At 35.3% G+C, this 27,500-nt stretch overlaps 4 protein-coding genes across 4 annotated transcripts in view; 1 reads left to right on the top strand and 3 right to left on the bottom strand.

Annotated features, from left to right (window-relative positions):
- LOC122249691 (WSCD family member GA21586-like) overlaps positions 1-3,300 on the bottom strand; it is a 4,509-nt gene extending 1,209 nt beyond the window's left edge. The window contains exons 1-5 of the mRNA XM_043010768.2: positions 3,142-3,300; positions 2,644-2,859; positions 2,117-2,237; positions 1,098-1,246; positions 1-45 (exon numbers count right to left, since the gene is read on the bottom strand). The exon at positions 1-45 is cut by the window's left edge and continues 76 nt beyond it. Of these exons, the coding sequence (XP_042866702.2) occupies positions 1-45; positions 1,098-1,246; positions 2,117-2,237; positions 2,644-2,859; positions 3,142-3,151 (541 nt within the window). The 5' untranslated portion in view covers positions 3,152-3,300. The remainder of the gene's footprint in view (positions 46-1,097; positions 1,247-2,116; positions 2,238-2,643; positions 2,860-3,141) is intronic.
- On the top strand, positions 3,193-12,683 carry LOC122249690 (uncharacterized). The gene is made up of 7 exons (XM_086545612.1): positions 3,193-3,229; positions 3,927-4,037; positions 5,433-5,919; positions 6,140-6,288; positions 6,515-6,638; positions 11,913-12,004; positions 12,225-12,683. Exons 1-7 carry the CDS (start codon positions 3,193-3,195, stop codon positions 12,560-12,562), a joined length of 1,338 nt encoding a protein of 445 aa, XP_086401738.1. The 3' UTR covers positions 12,563-12,683.
- An 859-nt stretch (positions 12,684-13,542) lies between these two features.
- LOC122249685 (transforming growth factor beta regulator 1) lies at positions 13,543-23,707 on the bottom strand. Its single transcript, XM_043010759.2, has 11 exons — positions 23,618-23,707; positions 21,112-21,217; positions 20,772-20,904; positions 19,340-19,494; positions 17,280-17,417; positions 17,021-17,123; positions 16,379-16,551; positions 15,054-15,199; positions 14,613-14,735; positions 14,014-14,143; positions 13,543-13,761 (listed from the first exon to the last, which is right to left on the bottom strand). The coding sequence occupies exons 2-11, from the start codon at positions 21,208-21,210 to the stop codon at positions 13,639-13,641; spliced, it is 1,323 nt and encodes a 440-aa protein (XP_042866693.2). The 5' UTR covers positions 21,211-21,217; positions 23,618-23,707; the 3' UTR covers positions 13,543-13,638.
- A 1,474-nt stretch (positions 23,708-25,181) lies between these two features.
- The window catches only part of LOC122249686 (uncharacterized), an 8,494-nt gene continuing 6,175 nt past the window's right edge, over positions 25,182-27,500 (bottom strand). Inside the window, exon 9 of the mRNA XM_043010761.2 lies at positions 25,182-27,500. This exon is cut by the window's right edge and continues 152 nt beyond it. Within this exon, the coding sequence (XP_042866695.2) occupies positions 25,595-27,500 (1,906 nt within the window). The 3' untranslated portion in view covers positions 25,182-25,594.

Below are 27,500 nucleotides of genomic sequence, written 5' to 3' on the forward strand. Positions count from 1 at the left end.
GTAGTGTGGTTCCTGTGTCGATGTCTTCCCGTTCGCCTTGGAATCCTGTGATGGAGAGAGAGAGAGAGAGAGAAAGGGTTAGCGTAGCCTGGGGAATGGAATGGCGGTGGGTGTGTGTGGGGGTGTGGGTGTGGGTGGGTGTGTGTGGGGGGGGGGGGGTGTCTGTGTGTGTGTGTGTGGGTGTGTGTGTGCGTGTGCGTGTGCGTGTACGTGTGCGTGTGCTTGTGCGTGTGCATATATATATATATATATATATATATATATATATATATATATATATATATATACATATACATATACATATACATATACATATACATATAAACACATATACAAACATTTTGTTTATCTTCTTTTAATCCAGCTATCAAAAAAGGATATCTCTGGAGCTCCGTGAGGCAATCCTTTCAATCTCTACTAAAATTCACTTGCCCTGAAAACGTATTTAGTGCTATACGATGTTCTATCATAGCCCCGATACGATGACCTGTAGGATCTAGGGAGGTCTTAGAACATATTCATCCTTTCCCCCCTAGATACAGGGCTACCCACGCTAGAATACCTGATCGTGATAGATTTAGTTACTCTTGTAGTTACTCTTGTAGTTAGTCTTAAGGCGTATGAGAGAGGGATACACACAAGTAGCTAGGGAATTTTCGCACGATGTCGAAATTTCGGGAATCTGTATAAACAGGAATTTATGGGATGATTAATGCTAAAGGGAAGGGAAAGAAGTTTTGCATTCCCCTGATAAAATCCCTTTCAGTGTCCCTTTTTTAAAGATATAGTTGATAATCGAGATAATCTAACCAACTGGGTAGAGTCTAAAGTTTAACTGTTTTCACGAATTAAGGATCATACACATTCTTTAATTTGGTATATTTACTAATGAAAAAAATGTAATCAAAACAAGTCTTAGTAAAGAATAAACACAAACAGTTAAATTATCAAGAAAACAAAAATAAACAACAATGATAAGACCAACTACAACACCAACAATAATACAATTCACAACAACAACGTTTACTAAATCCTTCAAAAAACAAAAAATAAAAAAAGGACAGCAATACCCATACCAAATTATAAATCAAACTCACCAAGTCGAACGAGTAATTTATCATGATAAACAGACGTCGTAGAAACCCCGGTAGCAGCCTCAATCAGGTAACGGGTCCAGGTGTTACCAGAGCGAGGGAAGGAGAGGAGCCACGTCTTGCTGATGCCCTGGCCAGGCCTCACCGTCAGCCTGGGCCATGGGAGAGTATTGTAACTGGGCATGTTAGGATGTGTGTGGCTGAGCTCGAAGCTGTGTAAAATCTAGGGGGAGTTTGCGTTTTTATATTTACGAATGTCTAAAAATAGGCACAGAGATATTCATACACTTATACTTACATATACGTGGATGAATAGATAGGTTATTTCAGAATAGTAAATAACCTATAAAACATAACTTACACATACACATACACACACACACACACACACACACACACACACACACGAATATATTTATCGAAATTTGCTTTTATCATTTCACCTTACCAGACTAGGAGGGTTCAACGGTACGAAGACTCATCGCCTGTGACCGCCCATACACGTTCTCGCCCATTAAAAACTATGACTCAGCAACATAACTTTCATATAATCACCCAATCATTGTGCAAATACCATAACAAACGTTCAGTTGGCGTCTATCAACAGGTGAGAGAAAGAGAGAGAGAAAGATGGACGGATGGATGTGTAAAAAGAGAGAGAAAGCAAGTGAGAGAGAGATAGAGATGGACGGATGGATGTGTAAAAAGAGAGCGAAAACAAATGAGAGAAAGAAAAAAAATGGACGGATGGATGTGTAAAAAGAGAGAGAAAGCAAGTGAGAGAAAGAAAAAAAAGATGGACGGATGGATGTGTAAAAAGAGAGAGAAAGCAAGTGAGAGAAAGAAAAAAAAGATGGACGGATGGATGTGTAAAAAGAGAGAGAAAGCAAGTGAGTGAGAGAAAGAGATGGACGGATGGATGTGTAAAATGAGAGAAAGCAAGTGAGAGAGAAAGAGAGCGAAAGCACGTGAGAGAGAGAAAAAAGATGGACGAATGGATATTAAACGCTGTGTAGTATTACCTGTCACACTGGGTGTCATTGGGCCAAAGTTGACGTGAAGGCGCTGTCATGTTGATGTTTAGGTTGCGATATTGAACACCGTTGGCTTCCGCGTCTTGATATTTGGCGATATTTGCGGCTTCTGTTTTTTTTAATGGAACACAGATAAGAAAATGTAGGCCTACACTATGAAACGTTTATATATCCATGTTGAGCTGTGGTTCCCAACTATTTCACCATCAGAGACACATTTTATTCTCATTTTTTCCCAAAGAACTCAATTTTATTTTTTAAAGTTCTGTTTGTTAAATAAGCCGATTATATTGAAATGAGTTTCTTTTCAGCAGCCTTGTCATGATCAATCATAGCTTCTTCGTAGGCGCATTTTAAAAATTTTGAATTTAGACCCTCAATACTACCTCCCTGGACGCCAGACAGGGAACCACTAATGTAAAAAAAAAAAAAAAATCTTTATTAAACACGTAAACCTTTAAAATTCGAGTGACCATAAACTACAGAGACACTTTTGCGACACTTCTTCAACTTACCTACTGAACCTGATTTAGTGTTCCTTCCGTCTTTAGACTGGGTCTGACTCAGCTGAATACCCATCATACCCATCTCCTCATTCACGGCAATACCCCCGGTGGCAAGAGTGGTAGGCCTCATATAAGTCGTCATATGGGAACGGTAAATCATCATCACTGCAACAGCTGTTACACACATAAGGCCTACCCTGTATCCCACGCCAGAACCATGTTGATCTGAAGAAAGAGATTTAATTCTTGTCTTAGATATATTACATTCTTTATTTGCAGATATCAGATAAGTAAAGGATCTCTCAAACGCTGACAAGACGTTTGTTTTCTTGTCAACACCTCACTGCCTTTTTTTCTTCTTTTGTCATTATATTGATTCATATATTACACAGTACATACATTTTTTTTTTTTTTTAGTGTGTGGGGCGGGTGTTGCGTGCACGTGGGGGTGGGGTGGGGTGGGGGAGTGTCGCTATTTATTATAAATCTTATTTAGAAAAGACTTACTAAACAACATTTCTGGTGCGTTGGTGATGGAGCCAGATAGAGGGAACACACATGGCCGATGCTCGTCCTTTGATTTCACATGCCAGACGTAAACTGCCTCACGCCCGTTGCTGCGTCAGAGAAAAATCCATAAGAACTAGTTGGCAACCGCGCAAAAAGTTCCCGGTCATTTTCGTTTTGTGTTTTTATCTTACGTTTTTATCTGTATTATTTTCGTGTGCGTGAAATAGATGTAAGAAAAAAACTTCCAGTATCATTTTTTCGGAATACATAAATTACAAATACGTCACATACATATACCGAAAACGTCTTTCTTATTTAACTAAAACAAATACATTACGGGCATCATCAGTTATTGATATTTTTTTTTCTTATTCCAAACTTCCTTTTTTTCTTATCCCAAACTTTATTTTTTTCTTATTCCAAACTTCATTTTTTTATTCCAAACTTTATTTCTTTCTTATTCCGAACTTCATGTTTTATTATCCAAAACTTCAAAACTTCATATTCCAAACTTTTTTTTTTTTTTTGCTCATTCCAGATTTTTTTTTATCCCAAACTTTATTTTTTTTCATATCCCAAACTTAATTTTTTTCTTATCCCAAACTTCATTTTCTTCTTACCCAAAATTTCCTTTTTTTCTTATTCTTATTCAACTTTTTTTTTCATATCCCAAACTTCATTCTTTTCTAATTCCAAACTTCATTTTTTTCTATCTCAAACTTCATTTCTTATCCCAAACTTCATGTTTATCTTATTCCAAACTTCCTTTCTCTTCTTTCCAGTTCAGACTCCCAACATCAGGTCTTTCATGGCTCTCGCAGTAACAGCCGCGGTCATGTGGACTTTTCATGTCTCTTATAATTCGCAGAGTCATGGATTTCCAGCATCAACAGGTAAGGCGCTTCCGGTTTTGAGAGGTTCTTAGGGTTCGACTTCGATGCTTTTTTGTTTTTGTCAATTTTACTTTGACTTAGGGTTCGGTTTCGGTTTGATGTTTTTTTTTCTTGTTTCTTTTTACTTTTTCTTACTTTGACTTAGGGTTCGGTTTCGGTTTGATGTTGTTTTTTTACTTTGACTTAGGGTTCGACTTTGATGTTTTTTTTTTTTTTTTTTTACTTTGACTTAGGGTTCGGTTTGATTTTTTTTTGTTTTTTTTTTTTTTTTTGCTTTTTTTTTTTTTTTTTTTTACTTAGGGCTCGGTTTGGTGTCTTTTTTTTCCTCTTTTTTATTGTTATGATTTTGAGTGAGTTATGATTGTTTTTTTTATTATTATTGCTGATTGTTTTATAACATTAATATTTTAGTTATTACTGTTATCAATGGTTATCATTATGGTTATGATTACTGCTATTATTCTTGATAATTATTATTTCTTGTTATAAATACTTCAGATTCATTATCATTATTTTTGTAATTTCATCTTTATCATCATCATTATTATTATATTCATTGTTACCACCAACATTTTTATTATTATCAATATATTCATATCAATATATTCATATCAATATATTTTTAATTGGTATTTTTAATAACAATTATGATTATTGTATATCATTAGTGTCATCGTTGTTGTTATTACTGTGATTATCATTATTATCAAGATCATTGTTAATATTGTTGCTTTATCATTGTTTTTAATGTTGCTGTTCTTTATCATCATTATTCCCAGTACCACCGCAACTATTACAGTTATCATATCATTAGTATCATAATGATCATCATTTCTTAACATTCTCATTATCATAGTTAATATTATTAACATAATTATCATCATCATCATTATGAGTATCATTTTATTATCATAAAACTTTACACTATGTTAATTATTGTTATAATTGTTATTATTCCTAAAGTTGTCATTATTGGCAAATCTAACCATTACGACAGTAGAAGTGATAGTTTAATGATAATGATAATAAGTCTGAGCCAATTAATGACGAGAAAGGCAAATAAAGTTATACATTTTAAATTCGCATTATAATTTCTCAACCAAACTGCAATTAGTCACGTTTAATGCCACATGGGTTAAATTAGTGTAATTTAGCATTTACTTCTTACATATTTAATTAAATCAGGAGTTTGATTATTTTATGGACTGTTTGTTTGTTTGTGTGTGTGCTTGTATGTGTGTGTGTATGTGTGTGTGTGTGTGTGTGTGTGTGTGTGTGTGCGTGCGTGCATGCGTGCATGTATAAGTGTGTTCTTAACTTCTTGTTTGTAACGTTTCTTAAATATTCTCCACTTCAAACTCCTCATCATCATTTTTTCTACATATTTTTTTCCAGAAACATCAACAACAACGCAAGTTCCGATTACCAATAGGCCTACGTTAAGAGATGCAACTCCGTTAAGAAATGCAACGGGGAAAGCGTCAGTTGCAATAGAATTAACTGCAAATGTGACAAGGGCAACGCACGAAAGTACAAGTATACTTCCAGAAGTACTTACAGCGAGAACCGAGAACAAGAAACCGTTAGCAACAGGTGCTCGAGTGCGCATACCGAAAACGACCATGTCTTTCTTACCATACACTCTACCAGTAGCTACGCAAGCCCTTCCCAAGGCACCGTTCGAGACAAGTACAGCCAACCAAACATCGAGAGAAAATGCTATAGATCTTAGCATTCCAAATGGAACGGACACGACAAGGTTAAATCAATACCCCTCGTCCGAACACCTGGCCACGGCTTCGGCACAAAACTTTACCGTCTTTCAGCGGGACTTCTCTCGAGAGCCGTCCGTGCTTTGGCCGAAGGACCCGAACTGCTCTAGGTATTATAGTTTTATCTGTATCCTCATTGTTTTTTTATTTGTAATTTGTTTTCATTGTTATTATCCATTTTAGTCTCATCATTGCTGTTTTATCCCTTTATCGGTCATTATTATCATCCTTATCATTATAAATTCATCGGTAATAATCATAGTCATCGCCGTTATCAACATTGGTATATAATTAGTGATGGTATTTAATCATTAACATCCACACAAACAGATATAAGCTGTGGTTCGGATTGCAAGTCCCCAGCACGTGGTTGCTATCCTTTCCCCGCTCGGGAAACACGTGGACCCGTTACTTGCTGGAGGCTGCAACGGGTATTGTGACCGGCTCTGTTTACCATTCCAAGTATCTCAAAGGCTTAGGTACATCGCCGCCCTTCCGTGACGTGGCTATATTTGAGTATATATTTGAAGGAACTGTTACTTTATACTTCTTCTGGTATACGTGTCTTCTTATACTTCTGCGTATACATGTCTTTGATGTTTTTTGTTTTTGTTTTTTTTACTTTGACTTCGGGTTCGACTGATGCTTTTTTTTTACTTTTAATTTTTTAATGAGGACAACCTAAAGTGTCTGATGTCTTAACAGGATACATGGGTGAGGACGATCCTTTGTGGTGGCGAACGTCCCTCGTCATCAAGACTCATTCACTCCTTCCTCTTCGCGTCCACCCAGACTACCCTGTCATCGCCATCATAAGAAACCCCGCCAGGTATCTGAACGAAGAAGAAGAACGCATATAGTCTCCCGCTTTCCCAAAGACTTGCCTCCATATTGAAGTTCTATTTACTATGTACTAAGCACACGATTTTTTTTCTGGTATTTACAATTAATTGTATGTACAGATGTCTACCAGGTAAAAAGAAAAAAAAAATTGTAGCTTGGAGCGAATGGTGAATATGCAAATGCATTCAACCGTAGCGGCAAAAGGCGATATTTCAACTCATGTGAATATTCCTCCGGTATCAACACTTACAATATAGCGTTGTTACTACCGTTTGCATATTTTTTTTTTTTTTTATCTTAGTTTAGTCTTTTATTTGCCTAAATTTAGATACATTTGCTTTGAGGTTATATAATTATCTTCCAACATTAAATTATACATGCATCATATCTCATCTACATCAAATAATCACATAGATGTTTAAATTACTTGGGATTCTAGATATACACAAGTTTCATTTTATTATTTTGTACACTTTACATTTAGTTTTCTCTCTCTCTTTTTTTTTTTTTTTTTTTTTTTTTTCCTTCCTCCGTCGACCTGCCGGAACAAGCTAAACACAAGCTTGGCACGTTCTTGTCTTACAGAACCCGTTGATGTTTTTTTTCCGATTTAAACTTTAAATTTCTCAGGTACTTTGCACAGACACGAGGTCAGTGATATGGTCGGTGCTTGTTAGTGTTGGATTGAGGTATAGGAATTAATATTTGTTCATATATATATATATATATATATATATATATATATATATATATATATATATATATGTGTGTGTGTGTGTGTGTGTGTGTGTGTGTGTGTGTGTGTGTGTATATATATATATATATATATATATATATATATATATATATATATATATATGCATGTATGTATGTGTGTGTAATATATATATATATATATATATTTATATATATATATATATATATATATATATATGTATGTATCTATATACATAAACATATGTATATGTGTATATATGTATGTTTATATATATATATATATATATGTATTTATATATATATATAGATATGTGTGTGTGTGTGTGTGTGTGTGTATGTGTGTGTAATAAATATATATGTATATATATACATATACATATATATATTTATATATATATGTGTGCGTGTGTGTGTATAAACATATATATATATATATATATATATATATATATATATATATATATATGTATATACAATATATATATATATATATATATACACATATATATATATACATATATATATGCATATATATACATATATATGTATATATATATAATATATATATATATATATATATATATATCAATAATTTAAGTATTCATCAGCAATAGACTACTGACAGTATATGATAGACAAGACGCTTTTTCAAATGTTGGTTAGATTATTTTTGATAAAGAAAAAATCTCGCACATCGTAATTTTTGCAATAAATTCGCAAGTTCTAGAGTCCAAAGCCAAGGTTGCCAAAAAGCTTCTTATAACGAGCTCGAACACATTCAGATGCCGCTTTTGAAGTCACCTCGTATATCTCATTAAGGAAAGCTCTTTGCCACACATGTGAGTTTAACATAGAACATAGCCTTCAAACCCGGTTAATAATTGTTAATTAAGATTGAAAATTCACACCAATGGACCTGTGAAAAAATGCTACGAACTTATTTTATGGAACAAGACTTGTTCCATAAAATAAGTACTTAGTATTTATCCAGGAGTAACGAGCTGCCGACTAGTATTCGGTCGTTGCTGTCCTGTAAATAGGTTTTGTGTCCTTTTTAATATCTAATTGGTATCGTAGGATAATTCCATAGTTATGGGGAAAGTCGGGTTTGCACTTGAGACAGATATTAACCCAGATGGTTGTTTAGAACAGTCGAATGGGCGTGTGCAGTATGATGTATTTATAGTCTTATAGTATAGCATGGTATTCCATAGAACTAAACCATCAAACGAAAATCAAACGAAATTCAGCAAACATAATCACTAATAACCAAAGTACACTAGTGTCCACAATTGCTTTTATGCTGTCTTTTGGTTAATGAAGAAGAAGAAGAAGAAGAAGAAGAAGAAGAAGAAAAAAAAAATATATATATATATATATATGTATATATATATATATATATATATATATATATATATATATATATATATATATATATTATATATATTAGGCTCACGTCGTGTGTGTTGCGGCTGGTAAGGTGTGCTCTTCACACACTGGAAAGCAGGTGCTGCATCATGTTGGGAATGGCCGTGAACTCAGCTTTCTTTACCGAGATATCACCGTTGTCTATACACTTTATAGTGATTGTTGATGCTAAGAGTATTTAATTAAGAACAAGACCTCCTGCCATCCATGGAAGAGTGGATGGTCTGAAACAGTTCGTTTGATTCTGTTATATTACGATTCTTTAAGTGCTTTTTCGAAAACGTCACCCATTTTGTTTCAGTAAATCCTCCATGCTTAATTATTTTTAGGACAACAGAAACTTTAGTAATTAAGCATATCAATAGAGTTCGCATTATATCTCCATACAAAAAAAAAGGAGTTCAGGTATTGAAGTAGGAACTATAAAGAAAAGAACAACGGTATAATAACCAGATAAAGACATGGTTTTGTCTATTGAGGATTGAAATGGTGGAAATTGATTTATTAAATACTTTTTCTGTGGAAGGAGAATGTGTGTATATATAATGCAACTTGCAAATATTAATCACCTGATGTCAGGTTTCATATCTTGGAAGAAGTATGACAAAGGTAAGTTCGTGTAAAGATTTAGAATGATATATCGTTGTTTTGTAAATATCATGTATGATCTACATGGAGTTCATTTTCATTGAATTAATGTAAAAATCAAGTACAGTGTATATCTATGTATGTATATCTATGTATGTATATATATATATATATATATATATATATATATTGATATATATAACATTGATATATATATATATATATATATATATATATATATATATATATATATATATATATATATATATATATATTTATATATATTGATATATATTGATATATATAACATTGATATATATATATATATATATATATATATATATATATATATGTATGTATGTATATATATATGTATATATATATTTATATAAACATTTGTATATATATACATATATACATATACACACATGTACACACACACACACACACACACACACACACACATATATATATATATATATATATATATATATATATATATATATATATATATATATATATATATATATATGTATGTATGTGTATGTGTATATACATATATATACACATATGTGTGTGTATATATATATATATATATATATACATATATATATATATACACATTTATATATATACATATATTATTACTGTTTAATATAAGAGCTTAGGTACAAGTGAGAACCCATAGCCTCATAACCTCGTGAAAAAGAAAGGAGTATAATAAACTCCCATTTTTTAAAGGAAATAAAAAACAATGCAGACGAGGTGTTTGAATATACATCATCTTATGGTTAATATTATTTTAAGCACAAGGCTGGTGGTAAATCTAGAGACTATATTAGTACATATTACTACTTTATAACCATATACTATTTGTCTGAAAAAGACATTAAAAATTTCAAAAGGTGAAAAAAATATGCAAAGTCTGATATTCCTAGATAGAAAAATAATCAAATTATAGATTTCAGGATCTAACAAGAGAGTACACATCTTAAAAAATATTTAAAAATATGGGGTTTTGGTCTATTAAAGTATCCATGACAGAATGGTAAATTATCTATCTATTGTAAGGTAATCGGAGTATAGTTTATACTTTATACATCCGGTAATAAAATCTCTGATTAACAAATACATGCTAGAGACATTTTTTAAAATACCGGGTACATGCAAGCAAGTAACCCATTGCGGACGGGTGTCATTATAAACATAACGCATGACCTTTTAGACTTGCAGGCGTCGTGACGTACATGACGATAATAGGCATGCCATATTTGACGTTGGGGGACCGTGGATCACTATGTTTCTTTATTATACTTTGAGTGCTACCTATTAATTGAGTGATGATGACATTTGTAATCATAATTACTTCAATTGCCGTAATATTAAACAAAATGTTTCAATCTAAAATCCAAAATATAGATGGCACTACTTTCTCCTAGCACCAGCAGGAGAGAGAGATTTGAATGGCACCCATCCACGGATTCTAGCAAGCACTATTTTCAGAGAATAATGACACATAGCAAGATACCGACTTCTTGCTCTGAAGTACCTTCTATGAAGGATGTGCAGGCAGAACCAGAAGGGTAAGCTAACTTAAACCATGCCCAGTGTCTTCAATGTGCCACTGTGCCAGTAAGGATGCCTTGTGCTGTGGAACTCGCGGTCTTAAGCACAGGTTTCCTTCCTCCTCCCCATCTCTTCACGTTATCTTCATTGTGGATGTAAATATTTTTTCGTTTTTGATGACAGTACACAAAAATGAAGTTGCATTTTGTACTCCTATAAAATAGGAATACTTCAACAATTTTAGTCAACTGCAACATTGATAGAGCCTATCATATGACACATATATGTCTCACAATACAGTAGAACACAAAAATAACGAACACAAAAATGGTTTTACCTTTACAATAAGTGAATGGAGGAGAGTGGGAAAGGTCTCGATATGTCGCGTGAAGCTGCATCACTCTAAATTAAAACTCATCTGGGGTACCGTGTAGGTGGCACTAATGCCCGTTCTAGGGACTGGACAAGCAAATCTATCCCTGTCTGCAATTTGCATAGAAATTTATTCCTTGAGATTAATCTCCAATACATAAATTACCAAACAAATATCTTTTAAAAGGTAACATAAAAGAAAATATCAGAAAAACAATTGTCAAATCCTTTTGGCATGATTTTGGTACAATGTAGAAAAAGACAGTATGAATTAGAATCAATATTCCAGAATATAATGACTGTTTCAATATAAAATGTTTATCAGAATTTGCTTGCCAAATAATAAAACATACTGAAATACGCATTTAATATATGCTTCATATTATTATCTAACACTACCAATGTTGTGTTTTGCAGGTAAGATTGGCGACTGATCGTTCATATTTTATTGCTATTAGCTAAAATATGCATTGTAGTTTGTCCACCAATTTTTGTATAGAGTGCATATAATAATTTGTCAAATTTAAGATCTCTCAAGAAAACAATCAAAAATACTTTCCTTCTTAATGCTTTGTATATTTTTCCACAGGTCTATCCTGTCTTTTTGGAATTATTGGAATATAGAAGCAGATTCACAAAAGTTTACTGGCTCCATAGATTATTCTTATTATTTAACCCCAGGTAACTGTTATGTCTTTGTAATAATATTCAATTTTCATAGCTTTCATTTTTTCACCCAGTACACCTTCTGGCAGAAAAAAATGTTTATAACTCACTCTTTTGTGCTGCAAATTGTTGTTACAATTTGTTAACATAATTTGTTCTTGTACTATGCTGGAAGTAGTTCATATAGAATTTCCTTTGAAAAGACTGTTTTTAAAGAAAGAATAATTACTTTCAGAATTCCACGAGTTTGTGCGCATCAAACTGCAAAAATGGAGGGCAACGTATGAATATGTCCTAAAGAACACTACAAGACTGCATGTGGTGTTCTATGAAAAGATTCGCGAAAACCCCATTAAGGAGGTCCGGAAAATGTTACGCTTCTTGGGCATCAAAACCGATGAAGGACGCCTTGCCTGCCTGAGCCGCCATACGGAAGGGAGAATGAAAGCAGCTCAGAAGGAAAACGACCCCTACACTTTGTACGAGAAAATGAACATGTTCTCCGTTGTTCAAGCAATTAATGCTCTCTTGAAAGAAAGAGGATTTACAGACTTGCCTGATTTAGAATTTTAGAAGTAAGTGCTGCATTTTGCTCATGGAAGTCAAAATAGACACTGTCGGTGGCTGTGAGAGAGAGGTCGTAAACTAATGGGTAAGAGCTAAGAGCTATTTTAAATAAATTTCTAGCTTGAAACTGTTTCAGTTTTCTTCTTTTTCCCTAAATTATACCAAATACATGTTGACTTGGTGTTTCTTGCTAAACACACTTATAACACATTATTAAAAGATGATGGTACCAAAAGTATTTTTATAAAAAAACAAAAGAATAGCCATTGTATCTTCCTACTCTATGTGTATTTTTTTGCATGCCTTCAATGGTTATCTGTCGTACAGGATATAATAATCAGATATGTGCTACGAAAACAACCAGTGTATTTTAGCAAATTTAAAATTACCCTTATTCTTATTCACACTGTCAACTAACATAAATAATTTTTATTTTATTTTTCTATCCCAAAAAATAAAGTACTAACATATAATAGCAAAATACAGGGCCTTTTCCCTAATCTTGTTCTTTGTATATCTAGTCATAATACTAATTTGACCAGAAATAGCTTCATAAGTTGAGCATAATTAAACATGTAATCAGACTTATCACAGTTATTTTGAGATTTATTTATTCTCTATGTTGCCTGTACTGAATCAGCAATACTGGATATAAGTACTGAAAGTATTTGTGGTAAGTACTTGATTAAATGCCTTGGGAAATATGATGCTATGAAATTCTTAAACAAATATATACTCTCTCTGTCTCTCTCTTTCTGTGTCTTATATCTACCTCTCTTCTCTTTTCTTCTCTTCTCTCTCTTCTCTTTTCTACATACTGGAGTTTAAGGTGTCTTTTCCGATGCATATTATAAACATATTGTGTAAGCATGTAAGCAATTCAGTAGCAAGAGAAATCTCTAAAAATAGCAAAATGATTCTAACAAAAAAAAATTAAGTCGTTAACATCAACATTCAACATTTCCTTCAGGCTAATACCAAACATCTTTCCAACTTTAAGAAACCATTTTAATTACTGAGATATCTACATCAATTACATTATTTGTTCACTAATTTACCAATGCAAAGGCATAAAAGTTTTGTTATGAAGGAGAAGTGACGTGATGCCGAGCAAAGCGGATGTTCCGCAAAAGGGCTTCATGGCACAACGAGGCCTCTTTCTCCGCCTCGAAGACACTTTCAACCTCTGCCTCACTGCGGCAAACCTGCAAAGAAGCAATATTTGATTTGCAGTAGAGAAAAAATTATTGGGCCACTCATCAGGATAATTTCCAAAACTCAGACAGGGAAACTATCATCTATTCTAAAATAATTATTCAAATACTTGATGTTCTTACTAACAGTCAAATGTAGATCTCTGGCATAGAATGTTACACCTTTAAGTTTAATAAACTTCTTTTACCTAAGCACATAAAGTTCAGTAAAGTACGTCTTAATTCCATAGTTTCTCAACTCACCTCAAATTTAACCCATTTATACTTGGAGCATTTTCTTGCCCCTGGGCAGGCCTGCAGCACATTCTGGACACTGGGATGAGTTAGGCCAAAAAAGCGACAGCCTCTTTCCTCACTATCAGACCCCTCTGGCCTGTTGGATTTATCACAATATAAAATGAGAGTTTATATCATGCTGTATAGAGGGATAAGTTATTTTACAAGTTGAATACACAATTAGCTTTTGAGAAAACAAATGGAACTATAGTCCTTTTTCTCAGCTTTATTGCTCTTTTCCTTTATATCTGATCTCTTTTTTTAAAGATGCTAAAATACCATATCTATGAACATTACTATCAAAGAAGTTATAATACATAAAGTTATAGAAAAAAGAGGTAAGCACGTGATATCCTTTATTTTAATAATGGATAATTAATTACCTTCATCTTCAGTCTAGCTAATGATCCACAACAATATATTTGAAGGATGTCACATGAACACTTCTCACATTTCTGTAATCCAAAGACCCAGCAGAAACATGGGAACAGCAGAACAGTCCGTTTCAGTCTACTTTAGCATAAGAAAACGTTTCACATCGGAACCCTATGCGATAAAAAACCTACCTAATAGTAAGAAGGTCCATATTGAGTGTGGTGTTGATGGTGTGGAGGATGTGATTGTGGCATTCCGCAGGGGACATTCCTACCACTACAGACTCTTCCTCATCTTCACACACAACTTCAAACCTTGGGAATCAAAGATCATGAGTCAAAGAACTTGTTTATAAAGAAGAGACTATTTTGATCATGAAAATAATCATCAATATATATATAAAGTGACAATAAACCTATGACACATAATAATAATAATATTAACCATACATATAACATATTTACTCTGTCCAGAACTATTGAAATGACATAAACTGAAAGGGGGTAAGACTAAAGAGAATCATGCATGGGATAGTAAGGATGATGAAACTGATTATGATGATCAAATTGATATTGACACTGACAGTGATAGCAATACTATAATAATAAAAGTGATGAGTCTCCAAGTCTCACCTTGGAATGGGTCCTCCATCCACAATTTTGCACGTGTAAAGGACTGGCTTGAGAGGATCTTGAAGACTTGCAAACATCCTTGATGAGCAAAAGCCAACCGGAAAAATGCAGTGCTCATTGTGGTAGGCCTCACGTTCACTAACAATCTGTAAGGATTAAGTTCATAATGTTCACTCAACTGCACCTTATGGGAAAACCATAGATGCAATTATCAGTGGCCTGAGTAAGAAATCACTATATTAACCCACTGCGTACGGGTGTCATGACATACATGACGTAGGAGCTTTGGCCTGACGACGGGCGTCATGACGTACATGACGGGGATTTTGGAATACTATGCTATTTTATTGTGCTATGAAAAAGGAATGAGTGATGATGGCTACTGCAGTCATAATTACTATAATTGCCGTAATACCGTGCTAGCTTAACGTCCAAAACCTAGATGGCACCACTTTTTCCTAGCACCAGCAGGAGAGAGAGCCTTGAATGGCACCCATCCACGGTCTCTAGCAAGCACTGTCTCTATAAAGCGATGGCACACACTAAGTTGATGAACCCTTGCTCAAAACTACCGCCGATGAAGGATGTGCAGGCAGAACGAGAAGAGGAAGGTGACTCAATCCATACCCAGTGTCTAAAATGTGCTCCTGTGCCAATATGGATGCCTTTCATTGTGGCACTCACAGTCACAAGCACAGGTTTCATTCCTCTTCTCTACCTCTTCTTGTTATCTTTATTGTAGGGGGTTATATGTTTCGTATTCGTTCATGACAGCACAAAAATACGAAAAAAATATAGTTGCCTTTTGTCCTCCCATAAAACAGCAATACTTCTATCACACTGAGTATAAAGAAAATAATGAGCTAATATGGATAATATACTACAATTTTAGTCTACTGCAGCACTGGTAGAGCCTGTCATATGGCATATATAAGTCTCTAAACTCAATAAAACACACAAAAAAACAAAACACAAAAAACGCTCTAGTTTATCAAATGAATGACTGAAAGAGAGTGGGAATGTTCAAATTATAATGCTTCAAGCAGTCTCTCTTTAAAATAAAACTTATCCCGGAGGCTGGGCAAGCATATTTATCCCCGTCTGCAATGGGTTAAGAAGTATTATTGTGCTATGTTTCAATAAATGTATTTATAAATTTAAGGAACAGATATTAGTCAGCGTTTCATTAGAACATTATAAAATATATTTGCCAATCCAATACTGGGCTAATAACTGCTGTTACATACAGTATTTGCTGCTTTACTACCTAAATCTGTTTTTTTATATTAAAAGAAAAAAAAAGTAAAAAGTAAAAAGAGACATACCTCTCCAAGGCTGTGTATGGTAAGGGGACCAAGAGTTATCGGGAAAATGGGGCGGCCAGCAGAGTCTAGAGTGATGGGCGGGCATAATCGTTTTGGTTTGTTGCTGCCACTCTTTCTGGCCTTTATGGCTTTCTCTGATGATCCAGATGATGCTGAAGCACTGGTATTATTTCCTATAGAAAGATAAATACTCTGACTTCAAATTCACTTGTGGTAACTTTCTTGAAGCTATATATATTTTTATCATTTTACTTTGGTTAGACAGTAAGAACACAAAGCACATAAATCATAAAGAGATGATTTCAAAGCCTTGCTTCATTTACTATAAACTGAATATGCAAGAACAGGCTCTTCTATTCACTTTTATACTTAATACCTTTTTTGATATACTCAATACCTTTTTTGAAGTGCAAATGCCATAAAGAATTCTTCACGGCATAGTAGAATTCATTTTAAAATCTCACATGTCCTGGTCAGACAATCTATTCCTGTTGATACTATAATGCTAGACCGAACAAGAAAGACAGGGTTTTATATCTCGATATCAAATACATTACCAGGCCAGATTACTTGAATACTATGCAAAAACAATATTTTTTCTCAAACATCCTAGATGAAGAAATTAGTGCGCTTCCTACTTACCATGGTTAGAATCTGAAGGTTTACGCTTCAAAGTTGCTTGCTTGGGCTTCTTGCCATCCCAGTTATCGATGCTGCCGCTGCCTAAAACAAGGTAGCTGTTGCTCTGTACAAAAATGAGAGAAGTTCATTAAATTCCTCAATTAATTCATGCATAGGCACCACAGCCTTCCATCCTGGTAAGTTCCATTCAACATAAACCAATTCCTTTTTCTTCCTTTCTGTCATCAAATATAAATCATCAGTCTAGTGCAATGTTTACCTTGGTATTTAACTGGTTGTGGTGATCGGCAGTCGTTTGGTGATGACACAGTCTCTTGAGGAGAAACATTCTCTCTTCTGCAGCCACTACAAGCTGCTGCTGGACCTCTGCCACTTGGTCACATAAAGCAGCATTTTCCTGGAAAAGAAAGAAAAATACTAATCCAAGATTTCGCTGACTCTCATCTGACATTAACTCCTAAACTGTGTTCACAATGTATTGTTATTACTTAGAAACACAATAATATGAAGAGTTATATTACTGCCTTTCTATCATAAACATTTGTTTAATAACAATACAGTAAATAATTTGACTGTAATGTTCACAAATAATACACAGAAATCCATTTGCACAAATGAATGTGGGAGCATAAATATCCCTGAATTTTAATAGCACAGCATCTTAATTTTTATTAATAGCTTTTTATTAATAATTTAAAAGTAATATTCAGTTTAATAGCAACAAAACCAACATTTTGGCCAAGGTAGCAAAGTGAATGAGAGAGATAAATAAATGTAAATACTTCAATGGTATCAAACATAAAAAAAATAAACATTAATGGAAAAAATAACATTTTAGCACTATTTGTTGCATATACATGGAAGACAAGAAGTGATAGGAATGACTGATAATATAAAAATAATAATTCTAAATATCCACAGATTTTCTTTGTAAAAATAGTCTAACATCAACCATATATATATCTATTCATTTCTATCCCTACACTATTAACCAATTCACGCCGTGGCCGTTCCGGCTTTGCGCGGTCACAATACTGGGATTCTCGAACGCATAAGCCTAACGCCTCGAGATTCTCGGGCGCACAAGCCGCGAGCCTGGGTTGCCCGCTCGCTCTACCCGAGCGCGCGGCTTCCCCTCATAGCTCGTCTAGGGCATCTGACGCGAAAACCACAATACGTGCTATCACGTCAACCGGCTCCAATGGGTTAACCCATTGCAGACGGGGATAAATTTGCTTGCCCAGCCTCCAGGATAAGCTTTATTTTAAAGACAGACTGCTTGAAGCATTATAATTTGAATATTCCCACTCTCTTTTAGTCATTCATTGAAAAACTAGAGCGTTTTTTGTGTTTTGTTTTTTTGTGTGTTTTATTGAGTTTAGAGACTTATATGTGCCATATAACAGGCTCTATCAGTGCTGCAGTTGACTAAAATTGTAGTATATTATCCATATTAGCTCATTATTTCCTTTATACTCAATGTGATAGAAGTATTGCTGTTTTATGGGAGGACAAAAGACAACTTTATTTTTTCGTATTTTTGTGCTGTCATGAACGAATACGAAACATATAACCCCCTACAATAAAGATAACAAGAAGAGGTAGAGAAGAGGAATGAAACCTGTGCTTGTGACTGTGAGTGCCACAATGAAAGGCATCCATATTGGCACAGGAGCACATTTTAGACACTGGGTATGGATTGAGTCACCTTCCTCTTCTCGTTCTGCCTGCACATCCTTCATCGGCGGTAGTTTTGAGCAAGGGTTCATCAACTTAGTGTGTGCCATCGCTCTATAGAGACAGTGCTTGCTAGAGACCGTGGATGGGTGCCATTCAAGGCTCTCTCTCCTGCTGGTGCTAGGAAAAAGTGGTGCCATCTAGGTTTTGCACGTTAAGCTAACACGGTATTACGGTAATTATAGTAATTATGACTGCAGTAGCCATCATCACTCATTCCTTTTTCATAGCACAATAAAATAGCATAGTATTCCAAAATCCCCGAACGCCATGTACGTCATGACGCCCGTCGTCAGGCCAAAGCTCCTACGTCATGTATGTCATGACACCCGTACGCAGTGGGTTAAGAGTCCTACAATTTTCACTCTCATGTATTTCACAAAAGATACAAGTCACCCATAAACTAGACAGACCTGGGCATGAAAAGACGGTAACAAACCCTACCACTTTTTTTACCTCGTTCCTTTATCATACTCAAAAGATCAGTCAAGAGCATCATAACTCAAAACTATAACTTTGAAGCTACGCACTCAAGAAAAACTGAGCTGCCCGTGCTGGTAAAACCACACGACGGAAACTTACGTATACGAGTTCTTTCACGATCTGTTTGAGATGTTTCATCTTCTTTTTATATACTAATTGTTCTTGAGCTTTATGTCTTGCCAGTCTCTCTGCTATGGCTGGTGGGAGACTGCTTCCTCGACCACGTCCTCTGTCCGAGACCCCACGACCACCACCTGTAAAGGAATTCATGATTTAGTCTCATCATTTCTCCAAATACTGCATTAACCCTCTCTGGACGGGTGGTACAGTACTGTACCGCTCATTCAAAAGCCCAGTGGCCGGGCGGCACAGTATTGTGCCAGCCATTTAATTGATTTAGGCCTAAGCGCTCGAAAGCCCCGGCATTGTAACATTCAAGGCTGGAATGCCCCCGTCTTGAGTGGGTTAAACTAAATATAAGATATATATTTTTTTTAATCCTATCATGTGACTGGTGTACAGAAAAAAAAAAACTTTCTGTGATAAATGAATTAATAAATAAACATGTAGTAGATTAGCATTAAAAAGAAAAAAAATTGAGTAGAATATAAATCAATTTCCTAGTTGCAAAATCCTTTTTACAACAGTGCAAAAGACAATGCATTCTTTAAAGTTAATGCAGCAAAGAATTGTGCATATGTTTAGGGCACACAATACCTGACTTACACATTTTATACATTTGTACATTTAGTGTTTAACTGTAGATTCAGTAGCACCACTAGGTGTTACATTTCCTTTTACAAGCTTTACAATTCTGTACAAGCTTCACATGAAGAGTTGAAAATAAAAACACTACATTAACATCACAAGTCAGTTACCACCTTGAGCATCAGTGGGAGTGATCTGAATCTGTTAGTAAATACTTTGCATAAATGCTGCCTAGAATTGGCACTTTCACATATCATTTACATCTAGCACAGCTAACTTACAGTAGTTGATGTTGTTTTATTACCTTGGATTACTAATATATCTTATATAAGACCATCAAGTGGTTTAAGAGGTGGTAATACAGCAAAATGCAAGGTCTTAACTTAAGCTGCATGATTAACACTTTGTTATAAAAAAAAAATCCAGTAAACATAAGCCAAACTATCAGTAATAAAGCATACTATATGTATTATTTTTCCTTTTCTAAAACAAGTTTCCACTGGTAAAGAAAAACTGGTACAATGCCACTGGTCTGCTCCTAAAATTGTCACACAAATGAGTTGTAACCTGTACATACAATACCCACCACAATATTTTGCCACCTGTATATACAATACCCACAACAATATTATGCAATCTGTATATACAATACCCACCACAATATTTTGCCACCTGTATATACAATACCCACCACAATATTTTGCCACCTGTATATACAATACCCACAACAATATTATGCAATCTGTATATACAATACCCACCACAATATTTTGCCACCTGTATATACAATACCCACCACAATATTTTGAAACCACTAGCATACCTGATAAGGTCAGGGCTGGAGACGATCGACCAGGAGTAGCTGCTGCTGTCACTGCTGCTACTGTTGGAATTGCTGATGCTACAGATATTGGGGTGGTAGTTAACATCTCTTCATTCCCATCGCCCACTTCGACCTGCATGAAAAAATTATTCTCACTTGTAAAATTGTAAGAGGCTATATATTAGTCTGTGTTCCACTTTATTTCTTTGCACGTGCATCCATATATGTAAGTGTACCTACAAGCCTGTGCAAGTACAGATATATTACATAAAGCTGAGTATATATTATTTTCTCATCATTTAAAAACTGCTAAGGTGAAAATCAACGCTACAACACTCACTGTTTCTGAAGCTTCAGGGAGACTGCTGACCCTGTTATCTGGTAGACCCATACTGGGTGCTAGTAAAAGGTTCTCTGCTGTGTTCCATACAGAAGACATCCTCTTCCTAAAATGAATGTATAATTAAAATAAAAAATGATCCAACATGTTAAGATATATATTTTTTAAACTTTATATACAAGAAAGAAGGAATTGCTTTACAGGCTTTAAAGATCTTAATCATAAGAAATGTATATAACATCTTAACTCTAATTACATATTAGACTCAAGGACAAAAATATGCCCTTTCTTTCAGAAGAGGATTTTAAAATTCTATCATCTCCTTCAGAAGATACAAAATCTATCCAAATATTAACAATTTGGCTTTAGAATACACATATGTCCATTTTATGACTGGCACACATTTTCCACCAATCTGTCCAGGCTCCACTTATCCCAATCTTTTAAGTTCATTCATTTTGCCTACTTTCACCGTAAAACCGCATCATAAACACTTGTTTTAACTTTTATACACGTATTCAATTTTGAGAATTTTCCAAAAATGTATCTTAGAATTGTTCCAATAAGTAGAGTCCTTAGGTATTCATATACTAGTTTTGGCTGAGATATTGGTCACTACCGACTTCTTTGTTATAGCTACCTCAGTATCGAATGTTTTATCAAGAGAGGATGGTATATCTATGTTGCACTATATTTAGAACAACCATACAAAGTTGGAATCGCCCCAGCATGAATGGGTTAAACCACCATCCAGCCAAAATGACCCCCCGACCAGCTGCCACTACTGGCCAACTTTTCACTTCTTTATTCTGTATAACCTAATTTAAATGATGCAAAAACATAAGATTTAATAATACAACTTGATTCTGAACACTAGAAAAAAACTACAAATTCTGAGCACATGATATAGGGGACTTATTACATTTCATTGACCTAATTTCATGTCATTTTCTTTGCGAATCTTTAGTTTCTGAGTTAGCACTCCCCCTCCCTCTCCAACAGGCTTGAAGGATCTACAGGATATCAGATTTTTAGGATGAGTTCGGGTGGACACACATCAATGATACTGTTGATTTCAGCCTGATTTAAAATAAAAGTGTAAAATATGTGGCTTTCTCTCATTTGATTCACTCGTACCATGTGCACAGCTATCACAGTTGCTATTGTACCAATGCTAAGACAAAAAAGTCAACAAAAATCCTCCACACATATTCAGGCACAATTTAGGTTGGACTAGATTCTTACTTGATGAGAAACATCGTGAGTTCATTGTCAATATATATGCTGTACTGGAGAATAGGTTACAGTGAATGATTTTACTACACTTTTCAAAACACTTTCAGCAACACGCACATGTTTACGATACATAAACCCACTGTAAACTGCCTAAAATAGTCGAGCCTTGTGAAGCCCCAAACCATGAGCAACTTAAATTATTCTGTTTATCGCCAGCCAGCAGTTTGAAGGTTAATTTTCTCTTATAGACAAATTGAACATTTAGCTTTTTTTTCCAAACAAGTGCACAAAAAATGGACAACGTTTTGTTAGTAAAATAATCACTGTAAGGTGGATATCTGTCTTATTCTGCTCCTGCCATGCAATTTCCCAAGGCACAAGGCTGCACTGAACCTCTCAAAGTGATTATAACTCACTCTATTTTCAGGGTTGACAACTTTCTATTTATCATTATTTTTTCATGAAAAACATGAATATAAAAATAGAACTACAATGTGTATATACAAACAGACCTATGTACAATGTGCACATATAATGATATTTCATGACGTGATTGGACATCATATCGTGCGGGAAATATTCCAAAGACGGGATTTGACATCATCCATCATGAATGGGGTTCAGGATGATGTTTAAACTAAGTTTCATGAGAGTCTTTCAGAAAGAAACAAATGGCCCAAATGAAAAACAGAACCCTACGAGAAACTTACTTACAACAGATATAAATCTTTCTTAACTTCAAAATGTTTAATACTGATGACTTCTGACTATTCTGTTTTTGTTTTGTTTATCATTGTTATTATAAAATACATCACGGATGCATTACTTCCAATGCAAAATAGGGAATCACTACTGAATATTCTAACATGGCATTATGTTTATTAGGTTACAGTGTTTTCAATTGGGTTCAGTATTTTAGTTTACCTTTCATTTGGGGCTAAATTTGGGCTAATGTGTTTGTTTTTATCGAGAGTCTCGCCCTAAGAAAGAAAACTCGTCTCTTTAATCTTTTCTCATCAAAAAAGCATAAACTATTCACACTAGTGGCACAAAACGCTGCCGAAGAATGGCACAAAATATGCAATTCATAATGAGAAGCTTATAAACAATGAAAGATAAACTCCATCAGAAAATTTGTGGAAACACGAAATTATTGTGTTTGTTATATCCTTTTTTCCTTCTTCTTCTTCTTCTAATGAATAATAATGTAAACATGTTCTCTTCTCCGTACAATATGACATCAAAATGCTATATATTTCGCATTTCTTACCGATATCAAAGAGACCAACGAGGTTCTGTTGTTGAATGTTTACTATTTACTCTGACAGCTGACTGAATGAAGGGATGGCGTATGTAAAGCTTCTTTTTTTCAGACAAAATCTTATATAGTCTTTGATCTTGAGGGATCATTGTCTTACATGATTATAATATATATGTCATTTAATACACATTACATATATTCAATTGCATCAGTCTTCATCTTCATATAAGATTTTATATAATCGGCATCACAGGATATAAATGGCATTCCTATGACCCTTTTCATAATCAATACAATTGTTAAGCACGAGAATATGTCCAAGTATAGTGCCAGTCCTACTCACTGAGATAAAAACACTTGAAGATCATATTTCCTATTTTCACTAAGTTTATAATCGTTATAAGAGACACTTTGTGTTTGCTTGTATCTTAACTTTTTCCTTTCTTCTTAGTCCAGTGTTTTTTCAAACTTTTTTTTGTGCCCAAGGCCAACTTGTGTCCACCTTCTTGCCCCTCAGAGTGATACTGCTAATAAAGACGTATTCAATAACTTCAAATAGTTTTCCTTTTCCATGCAAGAACTAATACACTGGATTGTATTTACTGTAAATAAGTTCCTCGTGTTTATTTTTTGAAAATATTAGTAACGATTAAAATGTCCATGGCCCCCTTGAGAACAGCCCATGGCACACATTTGGACCACCAGTCATATTCTATATCCCAATAATGTTGCCTGGTGATGGGCTGCAACTTTTGATGTAAATGATTTGATCCAAGAGTAGTATGTAAGTAATTGCCTCAATTGTTGTTGGCGTTTTTGCTGGATACAAGGGGTTAGTGAGTATAAAGAACTATCATAATCATATGTGTGTATATATGTATATGTGTGTATATATATATATATATATATATATAAAGAAATATATATATATATATATATATACATATATATATATATATATATATATATATATATATATATATATATATATATATATATATATATATATATGTGTGTGTGTGTGAATATATATATATATATATATATATATATATATATATATATATATATATATATATATATATATATATATATATATATATATATATATATATATATATATATATATATATATATATAAACACACACATACACACACATGCGCGCGCGTGTGTGTGTGTGTGTGTGTGTGTGTGTATGTGTATGTATGTATATATATATATATAAGAATGTATTTATGCATACATATACATATTTGTAAAATCTCAGTGATATTATTCAGAAGCAAGTGACGATATAAGATAAATACGTAAAATTTTGGAATCGTCAAAGCTGGTTCTGAAACAGTGTGTGTGCGATGCTTAAACCGGAAAATATTTGAAATTAAACATTAAATATTTTCTAGACATTGCAGATAAGGCCACTGCAGATAACACTTTATCTACCTCCTTGAAACAAGCATGCTGACATTATGATGATAGAGTAAGTTTATATAAAGACAAGCTTTTGGGTGTTGGGGTTACAATAAAATCTAAAGATATAGCCGACATCTTTTCATTTTTTCTAAGGATACGGTATAATAGTTTTATTTGCTTTGGTTACAATGAAATAAAGGATGTATATACCTTATTAATTAATTTTCTAATAATACATTACGACATACACCCTAAATATGAGACATTAACATTGGCTACAATGAAATCCAAAAGTATACACATCATCCTCATCAAATTTCTGAAGTTACAATATAACATTTTTTCTATCCCGGGCTCGTTTATTTTCGCTATGCTCAGCTGTTCAATTCAGAGAGATTTGCGAATTATGCTCAGTATGTCTGCGTCGAACTGAGATAAACCATTTTGTACCAAGAGACTAAAGACGTGGAGTTTCTTCAACGAACTCCTATTTTTGGGGGATTCTTCCTTCCCAATCTTCTTTCTAAACTTTGACTTTGGCTTTGGCTTTGGCTTTGGGGGGGTTGTCTAATCACGGGAACGGCCTGAACCTCCCTGCTCTTACATCCTCCAGGAAGCTCTTGATCGCCGCTGCCCCGTAGCCGAAGCGGTTGGATTCATACTCCGGCAACAAAAAGGACCGGACTCTAGCTATTTCCGACGTGTCCGCCGATATCATATTATCAAAAATGGATATAATCCGCTCTATGAAATGTCCCTCCGTCCACTCCCGGGCACGTGAGATCTCCTTAGTGAACAAAGTCTTTATGATATATGACACGGGGGAGTCCAACTTCAGATACACACGATTCCAGACCTGGTAGTGTCGCTTGTACCTCTCAGGGTACCACCAGTCGTACTTCAGCAAGGAACAGATGAGTTTGCAGGCCATAATTACTGCGCGCTTGTTGTCCTCGCACAGATCCGATATGATTCTTGCCTCTGCGACCGACAGGCTATAACGCCAGCTGTTTTGACCGCAGGAGGTGAGGGATACGGGCATATCGTGGATTTCCTCGCGTATGTTGTACGGAAGTTGATGAAGACCGTTGATTTCTGGCCACGGCGCTCGGATGGCCGGCACGAGATCTACGCTCAGCAGGAGCGTTCGAGGGCCAGGTTCGCACCACGCCAAGTATAGTGCCAGTCCTACTTTAGTTGTTTCGAGGCCGGGGTAGATAACGGACAAATATGGCGACTGGAACTGAAAGTCTTCCAGTGCGCTTTCAGTCGCCTTTTTGAAGAAGAGGATAAAGTTTTGGTCTCTGAACATTTCTGGTTCCACATCACTCTCGAGAGAAACCTCCCAGAGATTGTTCCTACCACCCCTATGTGTGGCCCTCACTCCTCCTCCTTGGAAACAGTGGAAATTGCAAAGCTCGAGATTAAAGTCCATCTCATCCGCAGTAAACATTCGAATGTCTTCGGCAACGGATCCGACTTGGACAAGATTTCCTTCGTAGCGAGGGTCAAGCTCAGCAATCCTCTGGCATAGCCTCGTTATCTCCCTTGTTATGGTTCTGTTAATACGGAGATTTTCCCGCGAGTTGAAGTTGACTTTGTACTGGAGACTCGCATTTCTGAGTTGGGCAGGTGAGAAAATGCCAAGATGACGAGCTTTGACCTCTATTAAGGTCTTCGAAACCACTTCTGGCTTGTTTTCGTTAAAGATTATATTTTCTTCTCTTTCGGACACAACATTCAGCCTCAGGATCTCCACGTTGTTTCGGAAACCAGTTAGCAGGTCCATGGGCGTCATGTCGACCTGTGACTGCGAGTCTCCTCCCGGAAAGCAGCGGAGGTATTCGAAGCAGGTCGTGTGCCCCATTAAGGCGGCGAGGTGAGCTGCGGTAAACCCTCCAGTTTTGTGAAGCGTTGTATCTGTTCTCACATTATTTACGGCTGCCAAGTACTCAACCATTGTTGTTCTGCCGTTTCTCGCAGCGATGTGCAGTAACTTCGATCCAGAGGCGGCATCCACCATATTCTCAAGTTCAACCCGAGTGCGCTGTCTGGCAAAATGGAGGAGATGCACCAGTCCACATTTCCCGGCCAGTCGCAGAAACGAAGCGGGGACCAAATCATTCCGGCCCTGTTCCATTCGCGTGTAGGACGCAAGTGCTTCTGCAGCGTCTTCGTCTGGAATATTGGAATTCTGCACCGCTAGCTCCTCAAGGCGAACGATTTCTTCCTGGCGTAAGAACTGAACCAAGCCGGGCGTTAAGCTGTGCTCCGGGAGTCTCGCGACGCCGTAAGGAAGCATGTGAAGGTCCCGACAAAGAACCTTGATCATGTTTTCTTGGCGATTTTCTGCGGCAACGGCAAGAGGATGACAGAGGTCTCGAGGCAGCCTGTACATCCTCGCTCCGGCTGCCACCAAGAACTGGCAGGTGAGAGGAAGACCCAGTCTGGTTGCTTCCACAAGCAGACTCCAGCTT

This window comes from Penaeus japonicus, unplaced genomic scaffold (assembly GCF_977035675.1).
Source record: "Penaeus japonicus unplaced genomic scaffold, GWHDUDI00000001_assembly GWHDUDI00000016, whole genome shotgun sequence".
In the NCBI taxonomy this organism is placed as follows: Eukaryota; Metazoa; Arthropoda; class Malacostraca; order Decapoda; family Penaeidae; genus Penaeus; species Penaeus japonicus.